The sequence below is a fragment of the Sinocyclocheilus rhinocerous genome, unplaced genomic scaffold, assembly GCF_001515625.1.
Source record: "Sinocyclocheilus rhinocerous isolate Xijiao unplaced genomic scaffold, SAMN03320098_v1.1 scaffold946, whole genome shotgun sequence".
Taxonomy (NCBI): domain Eukaryota; kingdom Metazoa; phylum Chordata; class Actinopteri; order Cypriniformes; family Cyprinidae; genus Sinocyclocheilus; species Sinocyclocheilus rhinocerous.
The window spans coordinates 783,717-796,782 of NW_015633151.1; the positions used below are offsets into that span (position 1 = coordinate 783,717).

General features: G+C 38.3%; 1 protein-coding gene across 2 annotated transcripts in view; it reads right to left on the reverse strand.

Moving 5' to 3' along the window:
* Positions 1–356: 356 nt before the first annotated feature.
* twist1b (twist family bHLH transcription factor 1b) overlaps positions 357–13,066 on the reverse strand; it is a 14,654-nt gene continuing 1,944 nt past the window's right edge. The window contains exons 1-2 of one of the 2 annotated variants that reach the window (XM_016556370.1): positions 1,241–1,951; positions 357–796 (exon numbers count right to left, since the gene is read on the reverse strand). In XM_016556370.1, the coding sequence (XP_016411856.1) occupies positions 1,271–1,780 (510 nt within the window). In that variant the 5' untranslated portion in view covers positions 1,781–1,951 and the 3' untranslated portion in view covers positions 357–796; positions 1,241–1,270. Of the gene's footprint in view, positions 797–1,240; positions 1,952–13,066 lie in introns of those variants that run through there. The other variant, XR_001640382.1, reaches the window with a different exon arrangement.

Genomic DNA, 13,066 nt, shown 5'->3' on the forward strand with positions numbered 1-13,066 from the left:
TAGGGACACTTTTTTTTTTTACTAAAAGTAATAAAACAATGGCTTATTGTTTAGATCGAAATGTATTGTTTTTATTTTTCAACTTCATTGAACGTATTTTTGTCTCTGATTTCCTGCCTATGTCAACCAACTCGTGTAATAATTTTTAAATATAGGCCTATTAAAAACATTCTTCATAATGAGACTAAACCAGTGGTAATAACGTGTATTTACTGTTTTCCCTTCTAAATTTTTCATCGTTTTTCCAAAATCGTACAATCAAATGAAGTGAATACATTTTGATACTAACGTACATTTCTTAAAAGTTCTTCATCTTTATTACAGAAATACACATTTATTTACAAAAGTTGCAACAACAAAAAAATAAGAATGCATTTTGACACAGGATACATTTGCCTTCATTTCAAAAAGTGTGTCATCAATAAATAAATAGAATTGTACTAAAACTTTGTATTTTGCACAGGATTCGAACTAGAGGCTTCATTCCCCATCTTCTCATCGACAGTCCTTGTGATGCAATTTCACTTTCTCCAAGAAAGCTATGCACAACTGAGTCTTCAAAAAACAAAAATAGAAAAACATGCATATGCACACATTTCCAACATTCGTCGTCTATAATAACACTCGCGAGGAAGTCCATATGCAGCGCACGCGCAACAATTCGCTGTCCGTGGCCTTCTCTCGGTAATAGCCATGACCTCTGTTGGAACATTTGCAGTTTTCCCCAAGATTATGAAGGAATCTAGCATTGCGTCGGCGCATTGGTCCTCGAGTTTTCCCAGCTCTTGGCTTTCACCTGCGAATAATAGCATGATTTAGGCGGGACAATGTTTGCTATAGGAAAAACATTATTTACAGTAACCTATTTGTTTTGAGAAAGAAAAAATAATCATTGTAATCGATTGTGGAAAAAATGTGCTACAATAGGCCGTGCTGGTAAACAATTCGGTTGCATTACACGCAAAAGCTGTTTCAACAGTTTCTCAACTTTTTATAGACTTAAGCTACGTTGACCAAACTTAATTATTTATTTAGCGTTATTACTATATCTAAAGGGAGAGGCAGTGTGTAAAAATAAAGCCATGCAGATAGTAAACAAATCCAGACGATCTGAAATACATGCAACAGTTGTTGGCTTTCCAACTTGTGACCAAACGTGTAAAATGAAGTAAATGTTTTGAGAGATCTTACTCAATTGTTAACAACATCATTAAAGACGAGGGATATTGTGAAAGCGTACCATTTGAAAACAAAAAAAGTTTCCTGCACACTAGTGAGATGCAGACATGGACCATGCGCCCTCCATCCTCCAAACTGAGAACGCGTAGCTCAAACGCTCGTGAGCAACATAACTACAACTTGCCATCTTGGAGTCCAGCTCGTCACTCTGTAGAACCTGACAGAGAAAATCGATGTACCTGGAGGCGAGTTTTAGCGTCTGTATTTTGCTCAGTTTGTCGGAGGGTAAAGTGGGGATGATTTTGCGCAAAGCCGCAAACGCTTCGTTGAGCGACTGCGTCCTCTGTCGCTCCCGCACGTTCGCCGTCACGCGCTGCGTCTGCAGCTCCTCAAAAGACTGAGGGCTGTTGCTGCTGTTGCTAGACTTTTTCCCCCTTTTCCCAAGGGTCGAGCTATCGGAATCCTCCCCGTTTTTCCTGCTTGTCCGTCTTTTCCTTCCGCACCTCTTCGGTGGCCTGTCGGGCTCTCCGTCGCTGTTGCTGAGGCTGTCCGCGGGAGACACGGGGGAGCTGGAGGAGTCTCGCGCGGGCTCTTCGGGCATCTCGTTCTAGTCTGCTGAAAGCGCGTGCGATCCGAGACGTTATTCCCTCATGAGGGTGAAATACAATTCCAAGCGTGCGTTGCTTATTCTCGGCGAAATAACTAGGTATCCGGGATTCCAAGCAACTTTGAGTTGGGTTGAAGGAAAAAGTTGGGGAGCTCTTATAGTCTGCTAAAGTGTTTGTGAGAAGAGAGACGATTGGCCAAGAAGGCTTAAGACGCGAGAAGGAGGGTGGGGGAAACTTTTCTTTTAAACTCGAGATATTTTCCTTGACAAGTCTGACAGTTCTTTGGCGAGCAGAAAAAAATAGCGATTGCACGCTCAACTAACTGAAAGGATTCGCTGTGCATTGATTAGATTTTAAAACAATTTTAGAATCAACTCGGTATTTCCTTTGTAATTATAACCTAATTCGGTTATTGGTTATTTCATCACACGAAAATATTCTTTTAGAACGAACACAACATTTCGTCTCTGTAACGGAAAAAGTAAATAAATAAATAAATACATTCAAAAAAGCCACTGAGAAACACTCCACGTCCAAAAATTTCTAATAACACATGCCTGAATCTAGGCATAGTCTGCCAGGTTCAGCGTGATTTGTGTTTAGAAATCAATTAGGAATTATAAATGCAGAAGTATGTCTGAAAATATCAGATCTAATTCGAAATCATATTTTAGGATTCAAATAAGTGGTTTTCAGACTCAGTAATTTACATGAATTACACTGTAAAAAATGACCGTGAATTTAACCGTAAAAGACTGTAAAAATGCTACAGTAAAAACCTGTTAAATGGTTAACGGTAAATTCCCCTACTATATACGGTGAAAAACTGTATTGGACATTACATGTATTGGACATTAATTTTACGGTAGTATACCGTTTTTGGAAGTGAAAAAGACCGTATAATTTACAGTGTACATAATCTATCTTGATTGTGACAGCACTTGCAAGAACCATTTGAAACCCAAACCAAGATATACAACCTAAACATGTCAAGCGTAAATGATCAGAATCTATGAACTTTTAACACATCAATAAAATACTGTCCACTGTAACACTGCACAGATTTGTAATTTTATAGTTTTGTTTATATAAAGTGAACTGATAAATGTTCTCCACCAGGGGTCGTGATATTCTGGTTGTTCATTCCAAATTCGTAATACTAGAGTTACAGTTGCTTGAACTAAATCAGATACTAACACAAATTATCTTGAAATCCATCAGAAATCCAGACTGATCTGGAAGACTGGCAGGTATCCAATTCAACTTTTAACATTTACAATTTACACTTTTCCCATTTCACCTGAGAATAATTTCAATTCATCACATTTTAAAGGCAGAACTATCTCAAGACAAAGAAGAAACAAAATCTCCCATTTCCACCATGTGAAGCTTCATGTTTTTATCCAGGGACAACATTACAGAGTACAGCACACTATATCTGAAGGTCTTTGAGCAACCAGCAGATAACCCTATAACACTTGGGCTGTAGCCCTACCAAGGGGACAAAAATTATCTTGGTAATGTCCAATATTCACCTCTTGCATAATTTAAGGTTGTTGCACAATTTGTGCAGCTAGGGCGGGGGATTAATAAACATGTTAGGGGATTTTGGTTCGGCTCAGTCCAATGTTTGTGCAGTCCTGTTTCAGCTTCTTGGGTCTCTTAAAAGACAAATCTTGGATTCACATTATACATCTAACACCACACACGTGGCATATAATCGATTTCCTTGTGCAGGACTGCTGAGTGAGTGAGGATTTTGACTCGCACTAAGTATGTGATGATGATTCACGCTCTGACTCAAATATCGAGAAGTCCAAGAATTTGATATTTTACAGCTCCTCCCGCTGCACAGAGTGCAAGGACAGATCCAGCACTGCTCTAAAGCCAGAGCACATCATGAGGGCTCCAATAACTGCATTATCATGTATTAACAGCACTGTATAAGGAACAGTCTTGTCTCTTTGGGCCTTCACTCCTGTCAAGTGGTGAAACAAGCCACCAATGTTGTACTGTATGCCTACATGTATTACTAGATTGACTATTCACATATTCACTACTACCTCATCAGCAACCGTTCTTGAAGGAGAGGCAAAATGTTGAAGGCTCATTAGCGGGTTCTGCTCGTGCATATCACTTTCTCTGGATTTCCTTGCAAGTTACCATCTTACATTGTATGCTTGGAAGGACAAACAGGCCTAAAAATCATTTCTAGGTGGGATATTCTGAGCAATAGACTGCTGAAAATAATAGATAGATAGATAGATAGATAGATAGATCGACCGACGGACGGACAGATACAGTGGATGGATGGAAGGATGGACGGGCGGATGGGCAGACAGAGTCGGATGGATGGACAGATAGATAGATATATACAGTAGATGGATGGATAGATGGAAGGGCAGACAGAGAGTCAGACAGACAGATAGATAGATAGATAGATAGATAGAGAGAGAGTCAGGTGGATAGATAGATAGAGAGTCAGGTGGATAGATAGATAGATAGATAGATAGATAGACAGATAGACGGACGGACAGATACAGTGGATGGATGGATGGATGGATGGATGGATGGAAGGATGGACGGGCAGATGGGCAGACAGAGAGTCAGATGGATAGATGGATGGACAGATAGATAGATAGAGAGAGAGTCAGGTGGATAGATAGATAGATCGACCGACGGACAGATACAGTGGATGAATGGATGGATGGATGGAAGGATGGACGGGCAGATGGGCAGACAGAGAGTCAGATGGATAGATGGATGGACAGATAGATAGATAGAGAGAGAGTCAGGTGGATAGATAGATAGATCGACCGACGGACAGATACAGTGGATGAATGGATGGATGGATGGAAGGATGGACGGGCAGATGGGCAGACAGAGAGTCAGATGGATAGATGGATGGACAGATAGATAGATATACACAGTAGATGTATGGATAGATGGATGGGCAGACAGAGTCAGATAGATAGATAGATAGATAGATAGATAGATAGATAGATGGGTGGATGGATGGAAGGATGGACAGACAGAGACAGAGAGACGGATGGATGGATGGATAGATGGATAGACAGAGAGTTGGACGGATAGATAGATAGACAGATAGAGAGTCAGGTGGATAGATAGATAGATAGATAGATAGACAGATAGACGGACGGACAGATACAGTGGATGGATGGATGGATGGATGGATGGAAGGGCGGATGGGCAGACAGAGGGTCAGATGGATAGATGGATGGACAGATAGATAGATATACACAGTAGATGTATGGATAGATGGATGGGCAGACAGAGTCAGATAGATAGATAGATAGATAGATAGATAGATAGATAGATGGGTGGATGGATGGAAGGATGGACGGACAGAGACAGAGAGACGGATGGATGGATGGATAGATGGATAGACAGACAGAGAGTTGGACGGATAGATAGATAGATAGATAGATGGATGGATGGATGGATGGATGGATGGATGGCCGAAGGGATATATAGATAATGTTCCCCAAGCTGATTTTTACCATATAGGACAGGGGTGTCCAAACTACGGCCCGCGGGCCAAATGCGGCCCGTGGATGATAATAAGGATGAAGAAATAAAAATTAAAATTAAAATAAAGTCAGTGGGGAAAAATACTAATTTCATCATTATTAACATCTTTTTTTTTCAGGCACTGGAGAACTGTTTGCTGGAGGGGGTTAGAAGTTTATTCTCATTACATTCAGGCCCTCAAATGAACTAACGTCATGATGAGAGGCAGACTCCAGACATCATATCGGCTACTGATAGGACCTGTCTGGCCCACAAAAGAGAAAGGATATGGGTGAAGATTAGAGAGGTGAGGATGAATATAGGCAGATCTAGCCTGTCTGGATCTGAGGACTGGACTATGAATGAGTGCTTTCAGTGAGGACGGCTGTGCTGGTCTGGATGTGGCTGGATGAGCAACAGATAAATGGCACATGGTGGTTTTGAGTTTGCATTCTTCTTGGTGGACTAATGAGACATGAGCCAACCAAGAAAACATCACTTATAGAGAGAGCTTTTGAAAATATAATGTATAACATTAAATGTTCGCAATGTCAGGATGAAAAAGAGGCCAAGAGTAAAAAGAAGCCAAGTGTTTTTAGTGTGATACATATATCCTGCACAGCTTTGGAATCACCAGCACCACAACAAAAACATAATTTTAAAATAGATGTACTGCAAAATTTGCACTGTACTTGCACACTTGCCTCAGATTTGGGGTTTTTGTCTGGTCTCCAGAAATCTGTGGGTTAGTAAAAATCGGGCCTAAAATCACGTGGCGCAAACCCAGCATTACTGGTAAAAATTTGTCACTTACGTTAGCTTATGCTAACAGCAATCAGATGGCTTTCATATAATTGTTTCGAAAATGTGTATAGTGTGTGGCATTAATTGTTTTATTAATTTCATGTTTTATGTACTTGATTTTCAAGTACAACTTGTAATAATCAACTTATTACTCATTGATACTGACTGGTTGTTCATGTTCATTATCAACTTGTAGTTGATGATAAGCTACACAAAAAACACAGTAGAGTTTTATTTTTTTAAATAAATGATATTTTCATACAGTAAAAGCATTAATTAGCATGACATGTATTGCATACATTGTAGACATAATGTATACACCATATATACACAAAGTATACATTGTTTACATAGTCAAGTCATTTAAAGTTATTTCCCTTTTTATCAGTGCTAAAGTTTAGCATTTATTTAATGAAATTTCAGTAAAACTGATGAATTTATACAATACATCTGTTAGAGGCCCATGATCTCCTTTATGTTTTTAGATTAGACACTGTTCCATTGTTTTAATGTTCCTGGGGACACTGAGTCGCTTCATACCAGTCCAAATCATTACTCAGTATGTCATGCCAGAACACCTACACACACACACAGACACAAACTGAGGTGTTTTAGTTTCAAAAGCGACAAAATTTTTTCACTAAAGTAAATGGCACAATATCTGTGGCATAGTGACAACAATTGCCGATGCCAGTTATGTTGCCCAGTTCACCTTATGATTCAGATAGTGAATTCAGGTTAATGCATTTAATAACATAGTTCAATGATTCTGCGTTTACTGATAGCATAGTTCCAAGAAACATTTGCAAACAGCATCTCGACCTGTGATTAGAAGTATAGTTTCTTTTTAGTATAAGCAAGCTAACATACAGTACATTCTATATCTTCTTAAATTTTAAGTGATATATTTTAGTGTGTTAATAATCAGCGTAATTGTGGAAGAGTGCGCATGTACATAAATGCAAAAGGAAAACATGGAGAATGATGTAAGAGAGATCAATAATATTGAAGTACCCAGCTAACAATTATAGGTTCCCAAAATGTTCTTATTTAGTTCCCAAAAAAGAATCAAACGGGAACATCAGGTGAACGTTCTGTGTTTGCTGGGTAGTTCTCAGATGCCATGTTTCGTATTTCAGAGAATGAACCAAATATACTGTATAGTCTATTGGAGTATGCCTATTACATATTGCAAGTAAACGTCATTTTAAAAAATCAACGGCTTTCTGTTATTTCCAGTAAATGAACTACAATCCTTTCACATGAATTGTAATCTTGAATCAAATAATTAGATTGAGTGATGCATTAACAATAGTCCTATATTGTTGACGGTGGTTGTGGCCATGCTACTACAGTCTCAGGAAAGAGTCACAACTAGTTAATTTCTCCAACAGTGCATCATACTACGGTAGTTAAGCACCCTTGGGCTGTACCTATGAATCTTAGTTATCAGCATTCTCTGTTTGAGCTTGAGTTATATTACTGTATGCGTGTTTGTTGGTGTGTGTGTGTGTGTGTGTGCGATGACAGTCGGGGTCACCAAGAGTGCTACAGCTGTGTGTGGGGATGAATATGGGACGTTGGGGTAACAGGCAGAGGTTGGGGGTTGTAGGCTGAGGGAGCGCGAGCAGGGGAGGGGACGGGCTTCCCGTGCCAAAATCAACAGAGGAAGGGGACGGATGCTCCCGCTGGCTCTGCAGCCTGCACTCGAGGGAAGCTCAGCCGCAACGTCCTCCCACCAACACTCCACAACTCTGCAGCCGGGGGAAGAGAGGGAGCGATATAGAAAGAGAGATTGTGTTTGGGGTCAAGCACTGGTTGTCTGAGGTATTAAAATTTGTGTGACCCTTTCGTTTCAAGTGGGGTACTTAGAGCCACAGACGCCTGAATATTTTTCGTTTTGTCAGCTTTAAGGCCTCGCGTTACACCGACAATAAATTCTTCGGAGGTTTTTAGAAGCAGGAGATCTCCAAAAATGTCTGGGAGTAGCAACAATATCTCTCCTCTTGTCTGCACCATCACAATTTTTCCATCACACCAACTGTTCAATGCACCTACAGGCGTAGTTTTCCCAGGAAACTACTCCCGCCTGTCAGTACACAATCAGTGCTAAACAATGTTTTTCTTGGAACGATCCGCAGACAGCCACAGTTTCTTTATTATGCACTGGCAGAAATGTGTGGTGAAAACTCACTTTAGCCCAAAGAATAATCTGAATTCATGATATTGGACTGAATATCGTGTTACCTCTCAGAGCTTCTGGCGGCTTGTTTGTTTAACTTTAATGAAGTGACTTAACAGCACGACTATGAAGTTCTCATCTCAGCCAGTTTGAGTTGCTCAAGAGAGACAGACGGACAAAGTGATGAAGACAGACAGCGTGAGTGGGAGAAAAGCAAAGAGTTTGTGAGACAGGCAAACAGAGTCAAATAGATCATGGAAGGCAGAGCGTGAGAGTGAGACGAACAGCTTGAGAGATACAGACGGTGAGCGAGAGGAACAGGCAGCGTGAGAGAGAAAGTCCACAAGGAAAGAGGTGCAAAGTGAGCAGTGAGAACTCCGCCACCCCTCAGCCCTTCCCTGCAGGACACTGAAAGCTACACCCCTCCTGAGTGATCTCCAGGCCACGGTTCCTGGAAACGCCACTTTGAACTTATAGACGCTTTCTCCTGAGATATGTAGGGTTCCGCTGAGATGGGGCTCAATAAAAAGGGAGATAATTTAAATGCTACTACAGCCACTGTAGAAGAGCGTTGGAACACGGCGATATGTATACTTTAACCAAGGGAAGGAGAACCATCAAGCGCAAGTCTATAGATTTGTCACAGTTACTTAAATGTGAAATCACTTGGCCCTAAGCAAATTTACAAAAATGCATCTTCTCTTTTGATTATTTGATTGATTAATTAATTTTACTAATTAAAAGTAAGTGGCATGTATATATGTACTCTGTTTTGTTTAGTTTTTTAAAGGAGAAGGGACATTATGTCACTAGGCCAAGACAAGGAACTGGGACTTACGAGGACTGAAACTATAGTTGTTGGTATTGAAGTTGTGGTTGTGTTTAGTGTGCATATGCTGTTTTGTGTTTAATTATGGTGTTTTATGTGAAATTGCCATCATATATTGAACTAGATATTTTAGTTTTGCAAGTATTTCAGAAAATAAAGTAAAAAAAAAAAAAGATCAATCTTGCAGCAACTAATGTTGCAACCCGTAGCATTGAAAAATGCAAAGTGTTTGTAAATTATGAAAACGCCTGAGATTAGTTGTTTACTTTAAAAGGTTAATTTGCAGTTTCATATATTAATTTCAACTGAACATAAGATGTGGTTTGATATACTCACTTAATTAAGTATAACTTTGCAACAACTTACCTTAAAAAAAGAATTTTTTTCCCCCATAAAACCTTTTGGTCACATTTTATTTTAAGGTCCAAATCTCACCATTAACAAACCGTTAACTATGACTTTGACCTCAATAAACTCCTAATTTGCTGCTTATTAATAGTAAGGTAGTTGTTAAGTTTAGGTATTGGTAGGATTAGGGATATAGAATATGGTCATGCAGAATATGGGCTTTATAAGCACTAATAAACTGCCAATATGTTAATAATAGTCATGCTAATAAACAACTAATAGTGAGAATTGTTGCCATCCTTTTCAGTTGCAACCGGACTTGGTGATGCCTTTGCCAGAAAAAAATAAACAAGAAAATAAATGTTTCACTTGGACATACTACAAGTTGTAAATATTTTCATTCTTTGATAACTGTATATGTATGATCCAGGCTAGTTTATTGTTGTCTAAGTGAGTCATTCAGCCTCTCCCTAGTTCACCATTAAACACAAGCCCCCGGTGTACTGTGCTGAGAGTCAGTCGTATCCTGAACAGACAAACAGCGACCCGCCGTCACCTCTCTCAAGTCCCGCAGATGGCTGTTATAGGCGTGAACTGCAGGTGCACATACAAATATCTGCTTTAAGATACACATGCACACACATATAGACAGACACAAGCTCACATTTTTTGTACTTAAAGGGGTCCTATTATGCTTTTTCACTTTTTCATCTTTAGTTAGTCTGTAATGTTGCTGTTTGAGCATAAAAAAGATCTGCAAAGTTACAAAGCTCAAAGTCCACTTCAAAAGGAGATATTTTATTTAACAGAAATCACTTTTCAAAAACTACAACGAACGACTCGTTTGGACTACAACTCATATTTTCTGGGATTTGTCATATCACAAATATTGACGAATTGGATGAGACCTGGTTGAGCTGCACTAGAGAAGGCAACGAGTGTTATCACTATGTCGGAAACACGCTAGATTTCCCAAGGCAGATAAACTTAGAGTGGATACAATCATCCGGGTTTAAATCGCACTCAAATTGATTTGATTTTGACGCAATATTTACACTTTATCAGAGCTAGGTTACTTACAAATTGTAGTCCATTACTGATTCCAAATTACATGACAAAAATTGTAGTTAGTAACGTAATCCATTACATTACACATTTTAGGTAATCAGACTACTTTTTAATTACTTTTAGATTACTTTTGACCAAACTTGTTTATCAAATTGATTTAAGTAGGACAACCATATTTATGTACCATATTGATATAAAAATACAAAAAGTAAGAAAATATATTACATTTGTTGTGAATAACAACATGAAGTGCATTAAACATTGTAAAAGAACCGCAGGGGTTTCATGAGTTTAATGAAAAGTTAAATCAGAATCAGAAAAATAAAAATAAACACTAAAAAGATTCAATATTTTATGTTTACCTGTATCTCATGTGACCATTAATATGAACATGCAAATGTGATACTTAATTCTAAAAAATAAATAAGATTTATAAAAAATAAATAAAATCTCAGGGATACTTCAAGTTAATATATTAGGTTAGGTGAAAGAGGTTCAGATGAAAAAAACAGTTTGTGAGTTCTTGCATTACATATAAAAAAGAAATGTGAATTTGTGCATGTGTTTGAAAGACAAAAGCTTTCCAAAGACATAGTAAGACATGATTAAATAACTCACTGAATGATAATTCAAATAAAAATGAATGTGTTCATCAGTAGTTCATTAAGTGTTGAAATACTTCTTAAATGTTAAATAATTTTTGTAAATCCAGTGGTCAAATGCTGTGTAGCCACCTGACCAATGACTGGTCTTTGTGTGAATGTACACAAAACTAGAAGACTTTCTGAATGTATATAAGCAGTAGGCTATTTTAGAAAGGAATTAGGGAGAAACAATAAATTATGAATATTTTATTGCTATTGTGTGAATAACATGTAATCATGTAATCAATAAAAAAGTAACTGTAGTCTGATTACAAGTATTTAAAATTTTTTGGAAAATTTTTGGTACTTAATTTTTGGTAACTTAATTAAATTATTTTAAAGACATATTCTCTGAAAATAAGTCTTAATATCTTATAGATTTTTAAATCTTGTTTTCAGCATGTATAAATAATTTTTACTGTAAAACAAGATAAAAAAAATACTGATTCTTTCTTGCCTAAATAATGCACTAAAGATGGTGTTTATTAATGGTGATGTAGGTAACCTCATTACAAGGTTTCCCAGAATTTCCCGATCACATCAGTAAAAATAAATAACCCTCCATCAAATTTCCACTCTGATCTAGGATCAGATGGAGTGTACCAAAGGGTGTACTATGGGAATTCACCTCTAACATTTACAGACAATTAATGAGTCATTAATACATTTGGTAAGCCTCGTCTCCCTCTGACCACATCCTTCAGTGCACTTCTCCGTGTCTGTGTTCTCCATTATAGGCGGGGTTGGCAGACCTCAGCTGCTACAGTGTCAAGAGAATTCCCTTCATCTTCTCCATCTAAAACACTCACCACACACGCCGCTACCTGGTAGAGCCATCTGTTTTGAGTGGTCAAAAGCTGCACTATGCCTTACATATACAGTAATGTATCAGTTTAGCTCCACAGAGTGTGATAGCCAAAGGCAACAGTTATTTTTGAACTTCAGTCAGTAGAACTTTCTGCACTCAAAATCAACTCAGCGGCACCTCTGAAATTAACCACACAACGACATTTAAATTTCCAAGCATCCTCTGCCAGAGTGATGAGCCAGCAAACGATACAGAGGACTACTTCCTGTCTCCACTAGCTTCCTCCAAATACTCACTCATATTGTGATTGCTGTGTGGTTTAATGCTCAGAGAGGCAGTTATGGAGAGAACATCCCACTGGTGCAGGTTACCCCAAGTTCTCAGTGGCTCCGGGAGGGGAGAAGAACAGAGATGATATACACAGCTCATCCCTCAGACACCGCCAACAGCGAGTCACAAGATCTTTGCTCGTATGAGTCAGTGGAACAAGGTCGCCGCTCATCCAGACGAGCGAATGTGGAAAGCGACCAGCGAGAGAAACAAACTGACTGATTTAAAGAAACATTGTTCCAGCTGATTGAGCAAGTTGTCCTCCGATAACTATCCATAAAACATTTTCCATCTGAACAGGGCGTGTTTATGTTTATTTAAGATAAAATGGGGGAAGTTTTAGAAGGTTAGTGAGATGCAGGCAACGGAGTGCAATAGTCGGAAAATGCCATTCGTTTTCTCTATAGAGAAATTGCTTTTTAATGATAATGTACAAACCTTTCAAGAAAGTCATACCATGAAAGATGGCATGAAAGCGAAGATATATCCTATTCTAGAAGCCATGAGTCAGTGTGATTGCTTTATATAACATCAAGCAATATAGTGTATGTCTAATATAATATGTAATATAAAAATTACAAACTGTTGTATGTATATATATATATATATATATATATATATATATATAGCTTATTTACTACTAAATTAGTACTTAACACATACTAAATATTCATTAATATTTAATAACTATACATTTTCCCGCCAGCTAAAAGTCATCGGGTGCAACTCACAAAG